Source organism: Phyllostomus hastatus, unplaced genomic scaffold (assembly GCF_019186645.2).
Source record: "Phyllostomus hastatus isolate PE091 unplaced genomic scaffold, TTU_PhHast_1.1 phas_contig_210, whole genome shotgun sequence".
Lineage (NCBI taxonomy): Eukaryota > Metazoa > Chordata > Mammalia > Chiroptera > Phyllostomidae > Phyllostomus > Phyllostomus hastatus.
The window spans coordinates 2,026,782-2,040,627 of NW_025333737.1; the positions used below are offsets into that span (position 1 = coordinate 2,026,782).

The 13,846-nt window shown below is 47.4% G+C and overlaps 1 protein-coding gene across 2 annotated transcripts in view; it reads right to left on the minus strand.

The window, feature by feature from the left end:
- NXN (nucleoredoxin) overlaps positions 1 to 11,147 on the minus strand; it is a 141,045-nt gene extending 129,898 nt beyond the window's left edge. The window contains exon 1 of one of the 2 annotated variants that reach the window (XM_045837162.1): positions 10,680 to 11,147. In XM_045837162.1, the coding sequence (XP_045693118.1) occupies positions 10,680 to 11,051 (372 nt within the window). In that variant the 5' untranslated portion in view covers positions 11,052 to 11,147. The remainder of the gene's footprint in view (positions 1 to 10,679) is intronic. The other variant, XM_045837161.1, reaches the window with a different exon arrangement.
- Positions 11,148 to 13,846: the final 2,699 nt, after the last annotated feature.

The window sequence follows — 13,846 nt, forward strand, 5'->3', positions numbered from 1 at the left end:
GTTCAGGCATAAGACGGGTGGGAAAGACTTTGGGGTTTTGGTTGACAAAGGTCAGTAAGCCAATGTGGTGTGATGTGGGTGTCAGAAGTGCTAATGCAATCTCAGGCTGTGATAATGTAAGTCTAGATAATATCTAGAACAAAGGAGGTGGTAAACTTGCTCTTCGTGCTTGGAGCAACCCACACTGGAGTCTGTTTTTAGGTCTGGGAACTTTTTGTCTCTCTCTCAATCCTTATGCTTATTGATTTTAGAGAGGGGGGAAAGGAGGTAGAGAGACAGGGAGTAAAACATCGATGTGAGAAATATCACATTGATTGGTTGCTCTCATATGAATCCTGACTGGGGACAGAACCCACAACCTAGGCACGTGCCCTGACCAGGAATCGAACCTGCAACCTTTTGGCCATGGGACAGCGATCCAACCAACTGAGCCACACACTGGGCCAGGGCTTGGGACTACTCTTCTTCCTGATTCAGGCCACTGGGTTCATAACCCACTTCTGGCTACACAGGTGAGGACAGGAGTCAGATTTGGCCAATAAGAGTATTACACACTCTGGCCGGGGGAGCAGGTTCTAGGACGGCAGGATGACCACGCTGGCCCCCTTCTGTGGGGCTCCCACAGGGCAGAAAGCAAACGCAGCGCTGTGGGTGGCCCTTACGTCTCCTCACGACAAGGCATAGCCTGCCAAGGGTCAGGGGCCACACAGAGACGAGCAGAGCGCGGAGGTAGAGAAGAGGACAGCCTGTCGTGAGGACAGCATTTGAGCCACCCACGCCTATGAGGTGACCTACACCTGGTCGTCCGCACTGTAGGAGGCCAGGGCGCTTTCATTCTGCAGACCTGGATACAGGGGGAGATGTGGACAAGAAAAGGTTAGGAATACAGCAAAGAGGTAGACCCAGAGACGGGAAGTTTCAGTGGAGGGAACAACAAATAATGGTGAAGGGAAACTATAGGTTAAAGGCTTTAGATGAGACATGGCTACCAAATGTAATGTGCAGACCTCATCTGGATTCCAACAAACCGACTGAAAAAATTATGAGAGAATCGGGGACACCTAAATGCCGACTGGATATTTGCCAATACTAATGAGTTACTGGACTTTTTAGGTATGATATGACATTGTGGTTATGGTTTTTTAAAACAGTTACTTACTGAAATGTTTATTAAGGAAATAGACGTGATATCTGGGTGAGGCTACAATGTAATTCAGTGAGGAGGAGGCGGTGGGTCCACAGGTGTATGATTGTCGTATCTGGGTGCTGGGGGCACAAGGGTTCCCTGCTTATTTCCTCTATCTGTGTGATGTTTGAAGTTTTCCATAATAAAAAGTTAAAATGAATGGCAGGAGAAACATGCAGAAGCCAGTGTCTCTCCCCTACTCTCTCCCAGCTCAACAGTAAAAATAGAATCCATTAAGAAAAACTGAGCACCCAATTAGTGAAAAGAGCTGGTCTGGAATTCCACCCACATTCAAAGACATGGGTAAGTCCTCAAACCAACAACTGACAGGTAATTACTGCTGCCCTAGTAAGAAACTGAAAAGAAACCAGAATATCTGATAGTCCATTAGACGCAAAGGACCAGGTGCTGAGAGTGGGGGCGGCAGTGGGGGTGGAGGGGGGGGTGATACAAAGAAAGGAAAAAGCTGAAAGTTATTTTCTTTTATAATCTGAACAACCATAAAATATGGAGCAAAATCCAAGTGCCTGGGGTAAACACTTAAATGGCACTTGCACTGCGCCAGGCACTGCTGAACACACTTTTCAGATGTTAGCTCATTTAACCCTTAACAATCCTGTAAGGCAGGTACTGCCATCTCCATCCTCCTGACCGGGGACCAGGGACACCCATTAAGTAACCTGCACTGAAGTCACATTGCTAGAAAGAGCTTCAAACCTAGGAAATCCAGATCCAGCGCCCACACCCATCCACTGTGCACCAATTTTCAGCGTTCACTGATGACAGTGGAATCATTCTGAAGGCCTATGGACAGGAGTGCTGCACACTGCAGTCGAACGCGTGCCCAGAGCTGAAAAGCGCTGCCCTCCCAGCCGCTTTGAGCGCAGAGAGCAGCACCGTGATTTTTCCCTGTTGCACGCTGTTCTGCCCGATCCTTGTGTTCCACATCAAACCCCGAGAAATGAGTACCAGATGAGGCAGCTGCGCCGTGCGCCACCACGATCAAAAGCAAACTGTCTTGATCTGATCTCGTTTAAAGGGGAAAAAAGGCAACGTCTTCTGATTTTAAACAGACTAAATCCATTCAGATTTCTATCCCAGGGATATTGACCAAAAAAGACAAATAAAAAACTGTAAAACCGATTCATCTGGATAAAATTCTCCTAGGAAAAACAAAGAGGGAAACTCTACCCCTAAGAACAGCAAAAACTCACCACACCCTGTTTTATGACTATTCAACAATGATCCAAGATAAAAGCATTATTAACTGCAGAAAAGTTCCTTGAATTTACCTGTAATTGGTGTCCACGTTGAAGTACTCCAAGGGGGAGTGGGTGACAGGCGAGAGGAAGGAATGCTACAGCTAAGGCTTACATTGTTTTTTAAAGAGGATTTTCTGAAGAGTAGTTCATGCAAAAAATACATTGTATATCTGGCCCCAGAGTTATGTCCAGCGAGCAGCAGAAAATTTATGTTTGCTTTTAATCACAGATGCCATGGAACAAAAGTTTCCATTACAAGGTTTCACTCCAGAATAACGGCACTCGGGTGACTTTCAATTACTGTACTCCTTACTTGTCATAAAGCAGAAAGCACATGTTTGAAATTTCACTGGAAGTTAGAACAGCAGTTTCTGAAAACCTCATAAAAGGGAGGACTGATTTAGTCCTAGGATCTCGGCAGGATACCTGAAGTTCAATTTTGTCTCGGAACAAAAGCGCCAGAGCAGCCCGCAGGCTTTGCATAGGATGAAGGGGAGTTGGGGGCACCTCACTGGCTGATCTAAAAAAAGCCCAATCATTAAAAGGCCCTAAAAAACCACCACCACCACCAAAGGCAGCAACGGAAAAGATGGAAAAGATGCTCTGGCTCTTCTGTCTTCCGAGCAACAGCAAAGGCTCTGAGCAGTTAACCCGCCTCCGGGTTATTTCGGGGCCTGTGCGTATCCAGGTGAACCCACACCAAAGGGCACTGGTTAAAAAGAGAACTTCCAGCTCCCTCCTCTTCTGTGGAGAATGTTTGATGTGCACACTTTTTAAAATACAATTTCATGAACAGAAAGGACTGAGTTGAATTTCAGGGAGTTCGGCTGAGACCTTGCATCCAGCACCGTGACCCTGCTCTAATAATGAATCCTCTTGGCTTCAATTCTCCAACTCAAACCTACTTTAAGCGATTAAACTGCTTAATGTCTGCTGATTACTAGTTGCTGGAAGAAGGTGATATGCATGCACTTAGAGTTGCTTGGAAGAGCGATGTTAGAGAAACACCAACTATGTATGAACTAAAAAAGCACGGAATGACAGGTCTGCAGATATGAGACTATTTTAATGCACTAAGGTTTCTGGCATGTCAGAAATAGAGGGGAGTCTTTTCCTATTTTTAAGCGCAGAATTACAGGGCAATGGAGTCACGCATCCGTTTGCTCATTCAAGTGCTCTTTAAGGCACCAATTAAGAAACAGAAACAAAAACGCCCACAAACTGTGTGTGGGTATATACACTGGTACAATTAGATGATTCAGTTAAGGCCCAACTCTAATAGTAAATTTTTAAATCAAGCTAAGCAGCAGTGAGAAGGCACAGCCCAAGTCACGTGCTGTGGAAACTACCATGCTGTCAAGTTACGAATCTCAAAGTCACACGCCTGCTTTCTGGGATTCAGGTCTCGGCACCCGAACACCTCCCTTTGGTTGTTTCCATCCTAAAGGAACTAACCATCTAAAGAAAAAGAACGCCCCCCACCTCGCCCAAGAAACCACACACACACACAAAAGGCTAATTACGAGGACATCTGTGCATACAATCTGTGGATGCTCACAGAAGTATCCTTCCCAGAGGGAAGAGACAGGAAAACTTCCCAGAGCAGGGAACCAGGACTGAGTTTAGAAGCTCCAAACTCAGCCAAGTAGGAGGCGAGAGAGAAAAGGTAGCACATGTGGGAGATGAGGGAGATGAGCAGGCCGGGAGTCACGCATCCGTTCACGCTTCTTTCACGCTCTGACCCTGAGGCCGTGAACTGCTGAAGAGCCCTTCAGCAGGAGGGTGACAGGGTCTCCGTTGTCTCTTTGGGCTCATCATTCCACTCGGGAAAGAGCCTGGAGCAGTGCTGATGGAGGCGGGTCTGCAGCCCAGCACCTGTGCAGGAGTTGTTTGTGGTTCGCCAAGGCAACAGGCAAGTACGAAATTGAGAATAAGCACTTGGAAACATTCGCAGCAGCTCGAGGCCACAGCAACATCCAAGCTTATGATCAATGGGCTCATCTTGTTGAACAGGACAGAGACCAGCATGACAACAGCATGTGCGTTGTCAGCCCAGGGGGCAGTCACAGGTGGTTCAGGCTGTCCAGGCGTCAGGTGTAGTGAGGCCACTCCGGGACGCGTGTGACTGACTGGAAATCAGCAACACGAAACAACACTGACGGTTGAGTATAGACAGTTTGAGAAGCTGGTCTAGACCAGCGGATCGTTTCAGAGGTCGGCACCGGAAGCAAGGCGCGGCTGGAGAAGGCTACCAGTGCACAGTGGTCTGAATGAAACCTGAACTCCAGGAGTGATGGCAGGGATGGAGAAAAAGTGTCCAAGTTGAGAGCAATTAAGGCGGTCAAATCAGCGAGATGTGGCGCCCTTTTGATGTGAGGGGTGGAGGAGAAACAGGGAAGTCTCCTAAGACCCAAGAATTCTTATTTACTCTTAAAATAATGGCAAGATGTAAAGCAACAGTATGCAAGAGCTTCATGAAAGTTAGCACAAAGATTCTAAATTCATTGCCATTTCCTTCGAGCACCTTTGAATAAGCATAATGGTAAATTAATGAAATACAGAAAACTAAGCACCCTGGTGGTTACCCACTGGGGATTCAGAATGTGAAGAAAGAAAACACATCCTCCGCTCTCCCCCCTGAAAGGGTACCGCGCAGTAATGAGCCCGGTCTAGCTCACAACAGAGCCAGCTGGAGCCCCAAACCCTACCAGAAAAAAAGGAGACCCTTCTCACGGGCGGGGGCGGGGCTCGTCCATCCCCAACCCCTGCTCTACACCACATGAAGCCTTCTTTCTCAAATTTGTGCTGATATTAAAACAAGGACTCCCAGCAAAAGGCAGAGTAGTAAAAAGAGGGTAAGGGTAAAAAACAGAACAGAATAAAATCAATGACCCTAACCTCAAAACCCACTGCTTTTCTCTGAGCTCTGGCTCACGTTCCAACCCATTATCAGAAGACAAATTAATTAGCGAGAGCTGTGGACAGCTAGTCCGTGGGGCCCTTGCCGCTAACTGGAAGACGCGTATTAAAACTGCAAAGGCTACAAGTCCGAGCAAAGCTATCCTGCAGCATTCCAGAGCTGGGAAGGGAGGCAGTTCCATCCTGGGGGGGTGAGGTTTCTGCTGCTCCAGAGACCCAGCACGGCCCATTTCTTCCCATGTGAAAGAGCAGCGATCCGCAACTTCCGTGCTGCCCAGATTGAAGCAGCCACCCGTGCAAGACATGCCTAATAGCTCTGGCATCACCGAGTACATAATTCATTTCTCTCAAGAAGAGTACCTCATCATCTTAGAGTTGTTGCCCTTTATCACACCTAGGCTTCACTGATCTGCTGTCTCTGTTTTAAAGGCAAATAGAAGGAGCTCAGTCAGTATCAGTACTATCAGTATTTGAAGGAAGAGTATTTTTTAAAGATTTTTATTTATTAATTTTTAGAGGGAGGGGGAGGGAGGGAGAGAAGGAGAGAAATATCAGTGTGTGGTTGCGTCTCGTGTGCCCCCAACTGGGGACCTGGCCCACAACCCAGGCATGTGCCCTGACTGGGAATCGAACCAGAGACCCTGTGGTTCACAGGCCGGCACTCAATCCACTGAGTCACACCAGCCAGGGCATTTTTTAAAAAAATATGTATTCATTTGCTTTTGTTTCATCCTTCTAGGTCTTTCTACTCAATTATCATCTTTTCTAGGGCAATTCTTTCAACTGCTTAACTATATACCTTTGTATGCTCATAAAAGTCATGTGTTTGAACAGTTAAAAAAATACACCTCATAACAGTTTTATAATTCTATAGTGTGATGTGTTCCAAAGGCTCAAGCTATGACATGAACTACTACATTTTATGAGAATGTATTAACAAATAATGGCTAGCACTTAGGAAGCACATACTATATGCCAGGCATGTGTATGTTACCCCGTGCACTCTTTACAACAGTCCTGTAAGGCAGGTGCTTCGATCATCTCCACTTTACAGACGAGGAACCAGTGGCACGGACATGGAGGGTAACTTGCACAAGGTCACAGAGCTACTCAAAGGCAGAGCCAGGATCTGAACTCAGGCAGATGGACAAGAGTCCGTATTTTCAGGCACTACACTGGACAGCTTCATTATGCAGAGAAGAAAAATGAGATTAAAAATGCATTACAAATAATGGAACAAGGAAAAAGCCTCTCAAGGAAAATTGCCCTTATTACTTTAATTGGACTATTGTTTTTCATTAGACAGATCCAGGTCCTGGACACACAGCCAAGAGAGGGCGCCTCGCCTGGCTGGTTCAGGCTCCTTACATGGAAGGCAGAAAACCCCATGCCTTTTTGCTATCTTTTAGTACATTGATTGAAACTAGTCTTGTCAAAAAAAAAAAGAAAAAAGAAAAAAGAAAAGCCCTGGCTGGTGTGGCTCAGTAGAGTGAGCACCAGCTTGCCAACCAAAAGGTCGTTGGTTCAATTCCTGGTCAGGGCACGTGCCTGGGTTTTCAGGGCACAACCTCGCTCATCGATGTTTCTCTCCTTCTCTTTCTCCCTCCCTCCCCCTCTCTGAAAGTAAATAAATAAAATCTTTAAAAAAAAGTAGTCTGTCAGTGTTATAGAAATCACTCTCTTAGGGGCCAGATTATTGGGGTTTAAGGGAGAAAGAAGTGGGAGAGACGGAGCTGTAAGGCTCGGTTGGCACCAAACCCTGCCCCACGCGAAGAACCAAAGGGACTCCGGTGAATTCTAGGCCAAGCCTCTGATTTAGTCTAAACCGAGAGAAACACACAGAGCAGGCAACGCACATGGGGTAGTAAAAAGATTCCCTTACCCTAGCTGCAACAGGTAGGCCAGGGATGCTGGTCCAGAGTCCTGACGGACACTCTCCCACCCGGCCTTTCTTTCCCCTGGTCAGGCAGAAAGTTCTAGGACCAAGCCAGACCCAGCAAACCGGTGCCTTTCAACGTCAGTGCACCCACCCTGATCAAATGCTTCCCACCAGGCATCCAGCCCAGGCGAGGCTGAGTCCTGTGGCTTCAAACCCAAAACCAGTTGCTCTCCTCTGTGATGCCAAAGTAGATCCTGGAGATCTGCTGTGTCACTCAGTAACTTACACTGATCAAACAGGACAGATCAAATCTCAAAGTCAGAACCTTCACCACTCTCCAACTACTCATCACATTCTCTCTCTCCAGAAATCAGAAAAATGTTCACCAACAAAACAAAAAAAGAACCTACTAAGAACACGTCTAACTGCCTGAACTTCAGGGTTATGTTTCCTCACAAAATCACTCTTATAAATTCACTCAAAGTTCTCTTATCGCCTAATTACAATTTTTACACAGCTATTTAATACGTGTGCACTTGGAAGCCAGACAACGAAGCTTCGGTTCCTTTTGCACCTTCCACTTAAGCAAGTAGAAACAGGACTACCTTCCGTCAACAACTCTATTCTAAAGATGCCAGGATTCTTTTACTTGCTGTTTTCTCACAGTTCCAATCAAGGTGAGAGGAGCCAGGCAAAATGTAGGCTTAACATATATGGTCATCCGCAGACTTTCTTACTACATAAAAGGGGAAATTAATAAAAGAAGAAAAAAAGCAATACTACACAGCATTTTCTTTCCCCACCATAATTTTTCAATTTTCTTTAAAGAAATGCCAGCCAATAACTAATTAGAACCATACCCTGTGTTATCCCAAAGGGAAGAAATATACGAACAGTCTTAAAGAACAAATGTTAATGAGAACTTTAAACAATTAGTAATCTGGAACTTTGGTTTATCGTCAATGTAAAACAAAATTCTCTTCTTTGGAGCTATTTTTATAGTTGGTGAGACACAGACAGAGCCCATCAGCAAGGAAGTCGATGATCACCCACCCAGCACCCTGGACGGGGGGAGCCGGGACTTTTCACTGTTCTTATCATGGAACTGGCATCGCAAGCTCGAAGGCTTGTAAGCAGCCCAATTTCAAAGGAGAAAGACAAAAACTCAAAATTACAGAAAAGGAATCTGTTCTAGATGTCTTTGGTTTCCAGCGGAAAATAACTCCTTTCAGAGTTGAGTGCACGGCTTTTGTGATTTCCAAGAGTATGTTTTCCATAAGAAACACAGCTGGAGTCTTTTTACCTGGTTGTATCACCTCAAATAAGAACGTTTCTGGCATAAGATCTTGAGTTGCCTGTTCATGAGCATCCAAGAACAGAAACTGCGGCCTCGAAACTGGACTTGTTTTAGAGAACAAAGTAAACAGAAAAACTAGGAGCAAAATAATAAAAATTTTAAATGAGGACGCCCCAGGGTTTGGGCACATGCACACACTGAACTGTATGTTCAAATGTGGGTCTGCCTGGTGTCATCCGTACTCTCAACCTGGCAGAGTTAGCTGGCCCGGGCCAGGGTCACCGGCCACATTTTTTCGTGCCAAGGGACTGGTCAGGGCATAGAGAACCAGGCATGGCCTATGTCCTACTAGTGGTCTCCTTTTTCAAGAAAAAGCTTTAAGCGTTTGCAAAACATCTCAATTGGCTCCATATTTCTACTATCCAACGAATGTATTTCCCCCACTGTGAAAATCGCAGCAGGGCTTAGGTCTGTCACGGTTTACCATCACTGGATGTTTGCAAAAGCTAGAGTCACTGGCATCGCCCAATAAGGACATTATTTAACCCAGACTTTGGTCTACGATAGAAACTTGCCAAGATGGTGAAAACATTATTTGGTTAATCACTTTCTGAACATTATTCTTCCCCAAAAGACCTATAAAAACAACTACTTAGGAAAACAAAGGGTTCCATACTGTAAAGCAAAAAAGGGCTAGCTGTGCCTACTAATGCACTAGCAAATGTATAAATCAAAGATGGGCAAAATCTCCTACAAGGGGCTTAAAATACCAGGTTTTGCCTCTGTGCGGTTAGTGAGCCCATGTTTTTCCAGTGTTACATGTACAAACTGTATTTCATACATTAAATCCCAAGTCTGTACCTTACACTGCTTCACGATGGATGATTTACTGGAGACATTTGGGGTCACAGTATAAGCCTTCTGCTCTCACTAAATCTAAATCATGCTTCTCAACAAGATTCTACACACATAAAACAAACACACGGTATGCCATTACCATCCTCCCTAGAGGGGCCTTAAGGCCCCCAGTGCAGCCCTTCTCCTGTCCATAAACTGAGATTGTCCTCAGAAGAAGGTCTGGACTCACACGTTGCATACCAATTAAGCAAGAGCACTCCAAAACTTTTTGTTTCAATTCATGACAAAAATTCCTTAATTCCTCTTATTAAAACAGACATCTTCATCCAACAGATACACTCAAAAGCCCAAACTAACTGGGAGGAATGAGAAGTTGACAGCGAAGTATATATAAATTTCCCCAAATCCTCGTTCTTCTGGTCAATCTGCACCTATAGGGTCAGCTCAGCATTTAATTCGAAGCTTGCCAAGACGGCAGTGGCCCACCAACCAAGCGACTAAGATCTGCAAGAACAGTCTGTTCCTGTGCCTGGGAGGCATCTGGGGAGAATGGCTGGACAGCCAGACAATGAAAAGCTCCCGGGTGGCCACTAGTTCAGCCGCGGTGCAGAAAGAGTGGGAAAGGTAGAGGAGTGAGTTCCCTTCTTGTCCAAAGCCACGGTCAGCGGCCACCTCCCCGGGGGTGCAGGGCGGCCTGTCCTCGGCCTCTGCGTTCAGGGTCCCAGGAAGAGGGGGGACCCAGAAAAGCAGATTTCTCTCGGAAAGAAAAGAAACTTCCTGGTTTGAGCATTATGGGTAGGGGGCTAGCGCCCTCCCCCACCCACCCACAGGTATCCGCCAGTCCAGTGGCTGAAGGAAGAAAGCGGCCTCTCCCTGAACCTCCGGCTCCGCGATAGGAGTCATGGAGTCCGGACCCCCAGCGCAGCCACCCCCTACGCGAGTCTCCCAACTTGTGGGGACAGAGCTCTGGACTCCTCAGAATGCAAGCCTGGGTCGGGAAACCCAAGGGTGTCAAACTTCCCCGGCGGGCGCGGCCTGGCACAGGCACCGAGGAGTTCCCGCGGGAGTTTCAACCCAGCGGGGTCCCAGGAAGGGGGGCGGGCACAGACAGAGGAAGGGGACACTGAGGGACAGGGCGAAGCGCGTGCAAAGATGACGGAGGAGGCAGAGGGTACAGTGGGGTGGGTTGGCGGGGAGGGGGCGGCGACGACTTGGCTCCCGGGAACGCGCGGGGTGTGCACCCAGGCCGGGGGCGCCGACGAGGCCCGCGCCGCTCACCTTCCTGTGCTTCTCCTTGTAGGGCAGCGCCAGCCACGGCATGTCCCGCACGAAGTCCTGCCACTGCCGCTGGTCCTGGTCCGAGGACACGAAGACGATCTCCAGGCGGCGCCGCGGCTCGGGCTCCGCGGCAGCCCCAGCCCCGGGCCCCGGCCCGGCCCCGGCCCCCGGCCCGGCCGCTGCGTCCCCCCGCAGGCGGCCGTAGAAAGCGGCCAGGCTGGCGCTGAGCTGCGCGCAGGGGGCGCTCAGGCTGCAGCCGAAGTAAAGCCCGAGCAGCGAGATGCCGCGGGCGCTCAGCGAGTGCACGTCCACCTCCTCTCCACCGCCGGTCACCAGCTTCTCGCCGAGCAGCTCCTCCAGGAAGCCCGACATCCTGGCGCACCGCAGCCCCAGCACGCGGGCCGTGCAGGCGGCGGCGACCCGGCTCTCTCGGTCCGCGCGGCTGGCAGAGGCGGCGGCGGCGGCTGCGAGAGGAGAGCCCCGCCCACGCGGGCCCGCCCTCCCCACGCCCCTCCGGCCCACCCTCGCCACGCCCCCTCCGTGGTAGTCTCTGGCCGCGCAATGCCGGCAGCTGTTGGGACACCGGGTGCCAACTTCCACTGCGTGGCCGAAGTACTCGGGAAACAACCCTGGCGTGGAAGCTGACCGGAAACGCTCCATTCTAACGGGAATGTCCGGGGCCTAAATAAAGAAGGGTCCGCTGAGCCCGCATTTCCGAAGCTGCTGGACTTGGCCTCACCCTTCCCTTCATTTCCTCTCCCCTTCCAAATTCTCAGTTCTCTCCTGATTTCTCCAAAGATTCCCACGGTACCCCCACCCCCACCATCGGAGTTCTCTTACCCTTTCTTATTCCTCTCCCTCTTCTCTCTCCCTACCCAAAGCCTAACTCTTCCGCCATTTCGTACCCCACTGACCTCTCATAAGGTTTATAGTAATTACCACCTTCATGACACTCAGGCTGGGTCTCGCTGGACACTTACTTCTCTGTATGTTTTGTATCCTCTTACTAGAGGACTGGAGGACGCCACCTCTTATGTTTCTTTTGTAGTTTCTGATCTGATGCTAGGCACACGTGAGAGAATCCATAATACTTAAAGAAGTATTCTCTCCATTGTGGTTGATCGCAGGTTGTACTGTGGGATTTCAGTCCACAGCCGCAGTGGCCGTTCCTCGCCAGCTAGTGCGTGCAACAGATGCCGGAGCATCTTTAAATCAATGCTGGCTGCTCTCCTGATTGGGTCCCATCGCTTATACCAGGTCTGTTGATAGTTCAGAAAAATTCTAGGGATTTTTTGGGGGGAGGGGGGTGCAGCTGGCAAATGCTATCCTAGGCTAGAGAGAACCTGGATTAAACAGGTGGTCTGTGGCAAATCTGCTGGCCACACACAAATAAAATGTATTCCACACCCATCCATAATCTGTGACCTTCAGTGTTACTGCTCAACTACCAACAATCCGGTGAAAAGACAAAAATGCTCCTCTCACTGCCCTCCACCAGCCTCTCTGAAGTTTTTCCTTGGGCATCTACCGCCATCTAATGGAAATTGTGAGAAAGAAAAGGAGATCTACCAGAGCCCAATACTATGAAAAGAGATACTTGGCAGCTGAGCAGAAATTTTTGTTATCTTATAGCGGCTTTACACACACACAAATTACAGCACGCTTTACAGAGTTCATTTAAACCTCAGAATACAGCCGCAAGCTTTTGGCATGAATTTTCCTGCCTAAGGTTTTCAATTTTTCTAGCATAAATCAAGGAATTTTGCTGGTTTTCAGCTCAATGAAATGTTACCACATAAACCCATGCAATGGGTGGTGGTGAAGCCAAGAGTGGACTGGCAATCTCTAAAAAAAGTATATCCATTTTCTTAGTATCTACCTAATATTGCTTCTCATTTTACAAATAAGATCTTTGGACTGAAGACTGCCTTTAAACAGGCAACAACCGTATCACAAATGCAAATTCTGAGTTAATTTTTAGAGTGTAATAATTCTGACCCCTGCAGAGATAGAATTATTATAAAACACAGAAAGCATCACTTTTTGATGAGAACATGTTAAAACTATTGACAAAACAGGCATTAAGTTATTAAATATTTTTTAAAATCCTGTCAGTGGATTCATGCTTTATCTTCTCACCCAAATGAGATTTGAAATACTGGTGTGTGGGTTACATCAGGCACTACTGAAAGCACATGACACAGATTCCTACACTCTAACACTGTCCAATGAACACTGAAGAAATGTGGAATGACTCTAAGCCTTTATATCCTACGGGAGCCAGAGGGCAATCAGGTGTGGAGGCAGGTGAAGAGGGGATTTGGGGGACTGCAAATCTGAGACGATGGTGAGGTCATTATTAAAGCACTTAACTCTGGTAAACTAGGTGCAAGTCTGATATAAAGACTCGGTTTGTTCAGCATTTTACTTCTATTTTTACAGGAAAACACTTTCCACTGGAGAGTGTCCAAACCAGCATCTGGCACCTGGGAAAGTGAGAGTTCGAACATACTGCACATGAAATATAAATAAAATGTAGAGAATTGTTGGTGCGGCAGGCCTTGGTCAGGAGCCAGATATCACAGCTGCATTTTAAAGGGGCGTGGAAAGAGGGGATTTGCGATGGAAATGACTCCAAAATCATAATTCCAGCGGGTGTCTGTTACCAGAAGAGGCCCAAGGAGACTCATTGGGCTTCCTGAAAAGAAGGGCCAACATCCTCTGGCCTGCTGAAAGCACTCTCTCTGCTTCTGTAGTTTAAGAGATCCGCTTCAGGAATGTCCTTGCTGGTATTTAGCTAGTTATGTTACATGAACTGACTGGCTATTCTGGAAATTATTATTGTTTTAAAATAGTTATTAAATAGTTCTAATGTCAACATGCCTGACATTGTACAGAACATATGTATTACAGAGTTTTCCTGTCGGGAAATTGTATTCTAAGGTATATGATGTCACACAGAACATGCACAGAACAAACACCTATTTGTCACCTTCAAGGTTCATGAATCACATTCCTTGGTCTTCAGGTGAAGTAGCATCTGTGCACAAGGGTGTATGTGTACAGATATTTACTGATACGCTGGTGAAGTTAGAAAAACACTGGGAGAGCCTCAGTGTGTTATTACTGAGGATGCTTCTGTTAGGCCACTTTCATCCTCAGGGATA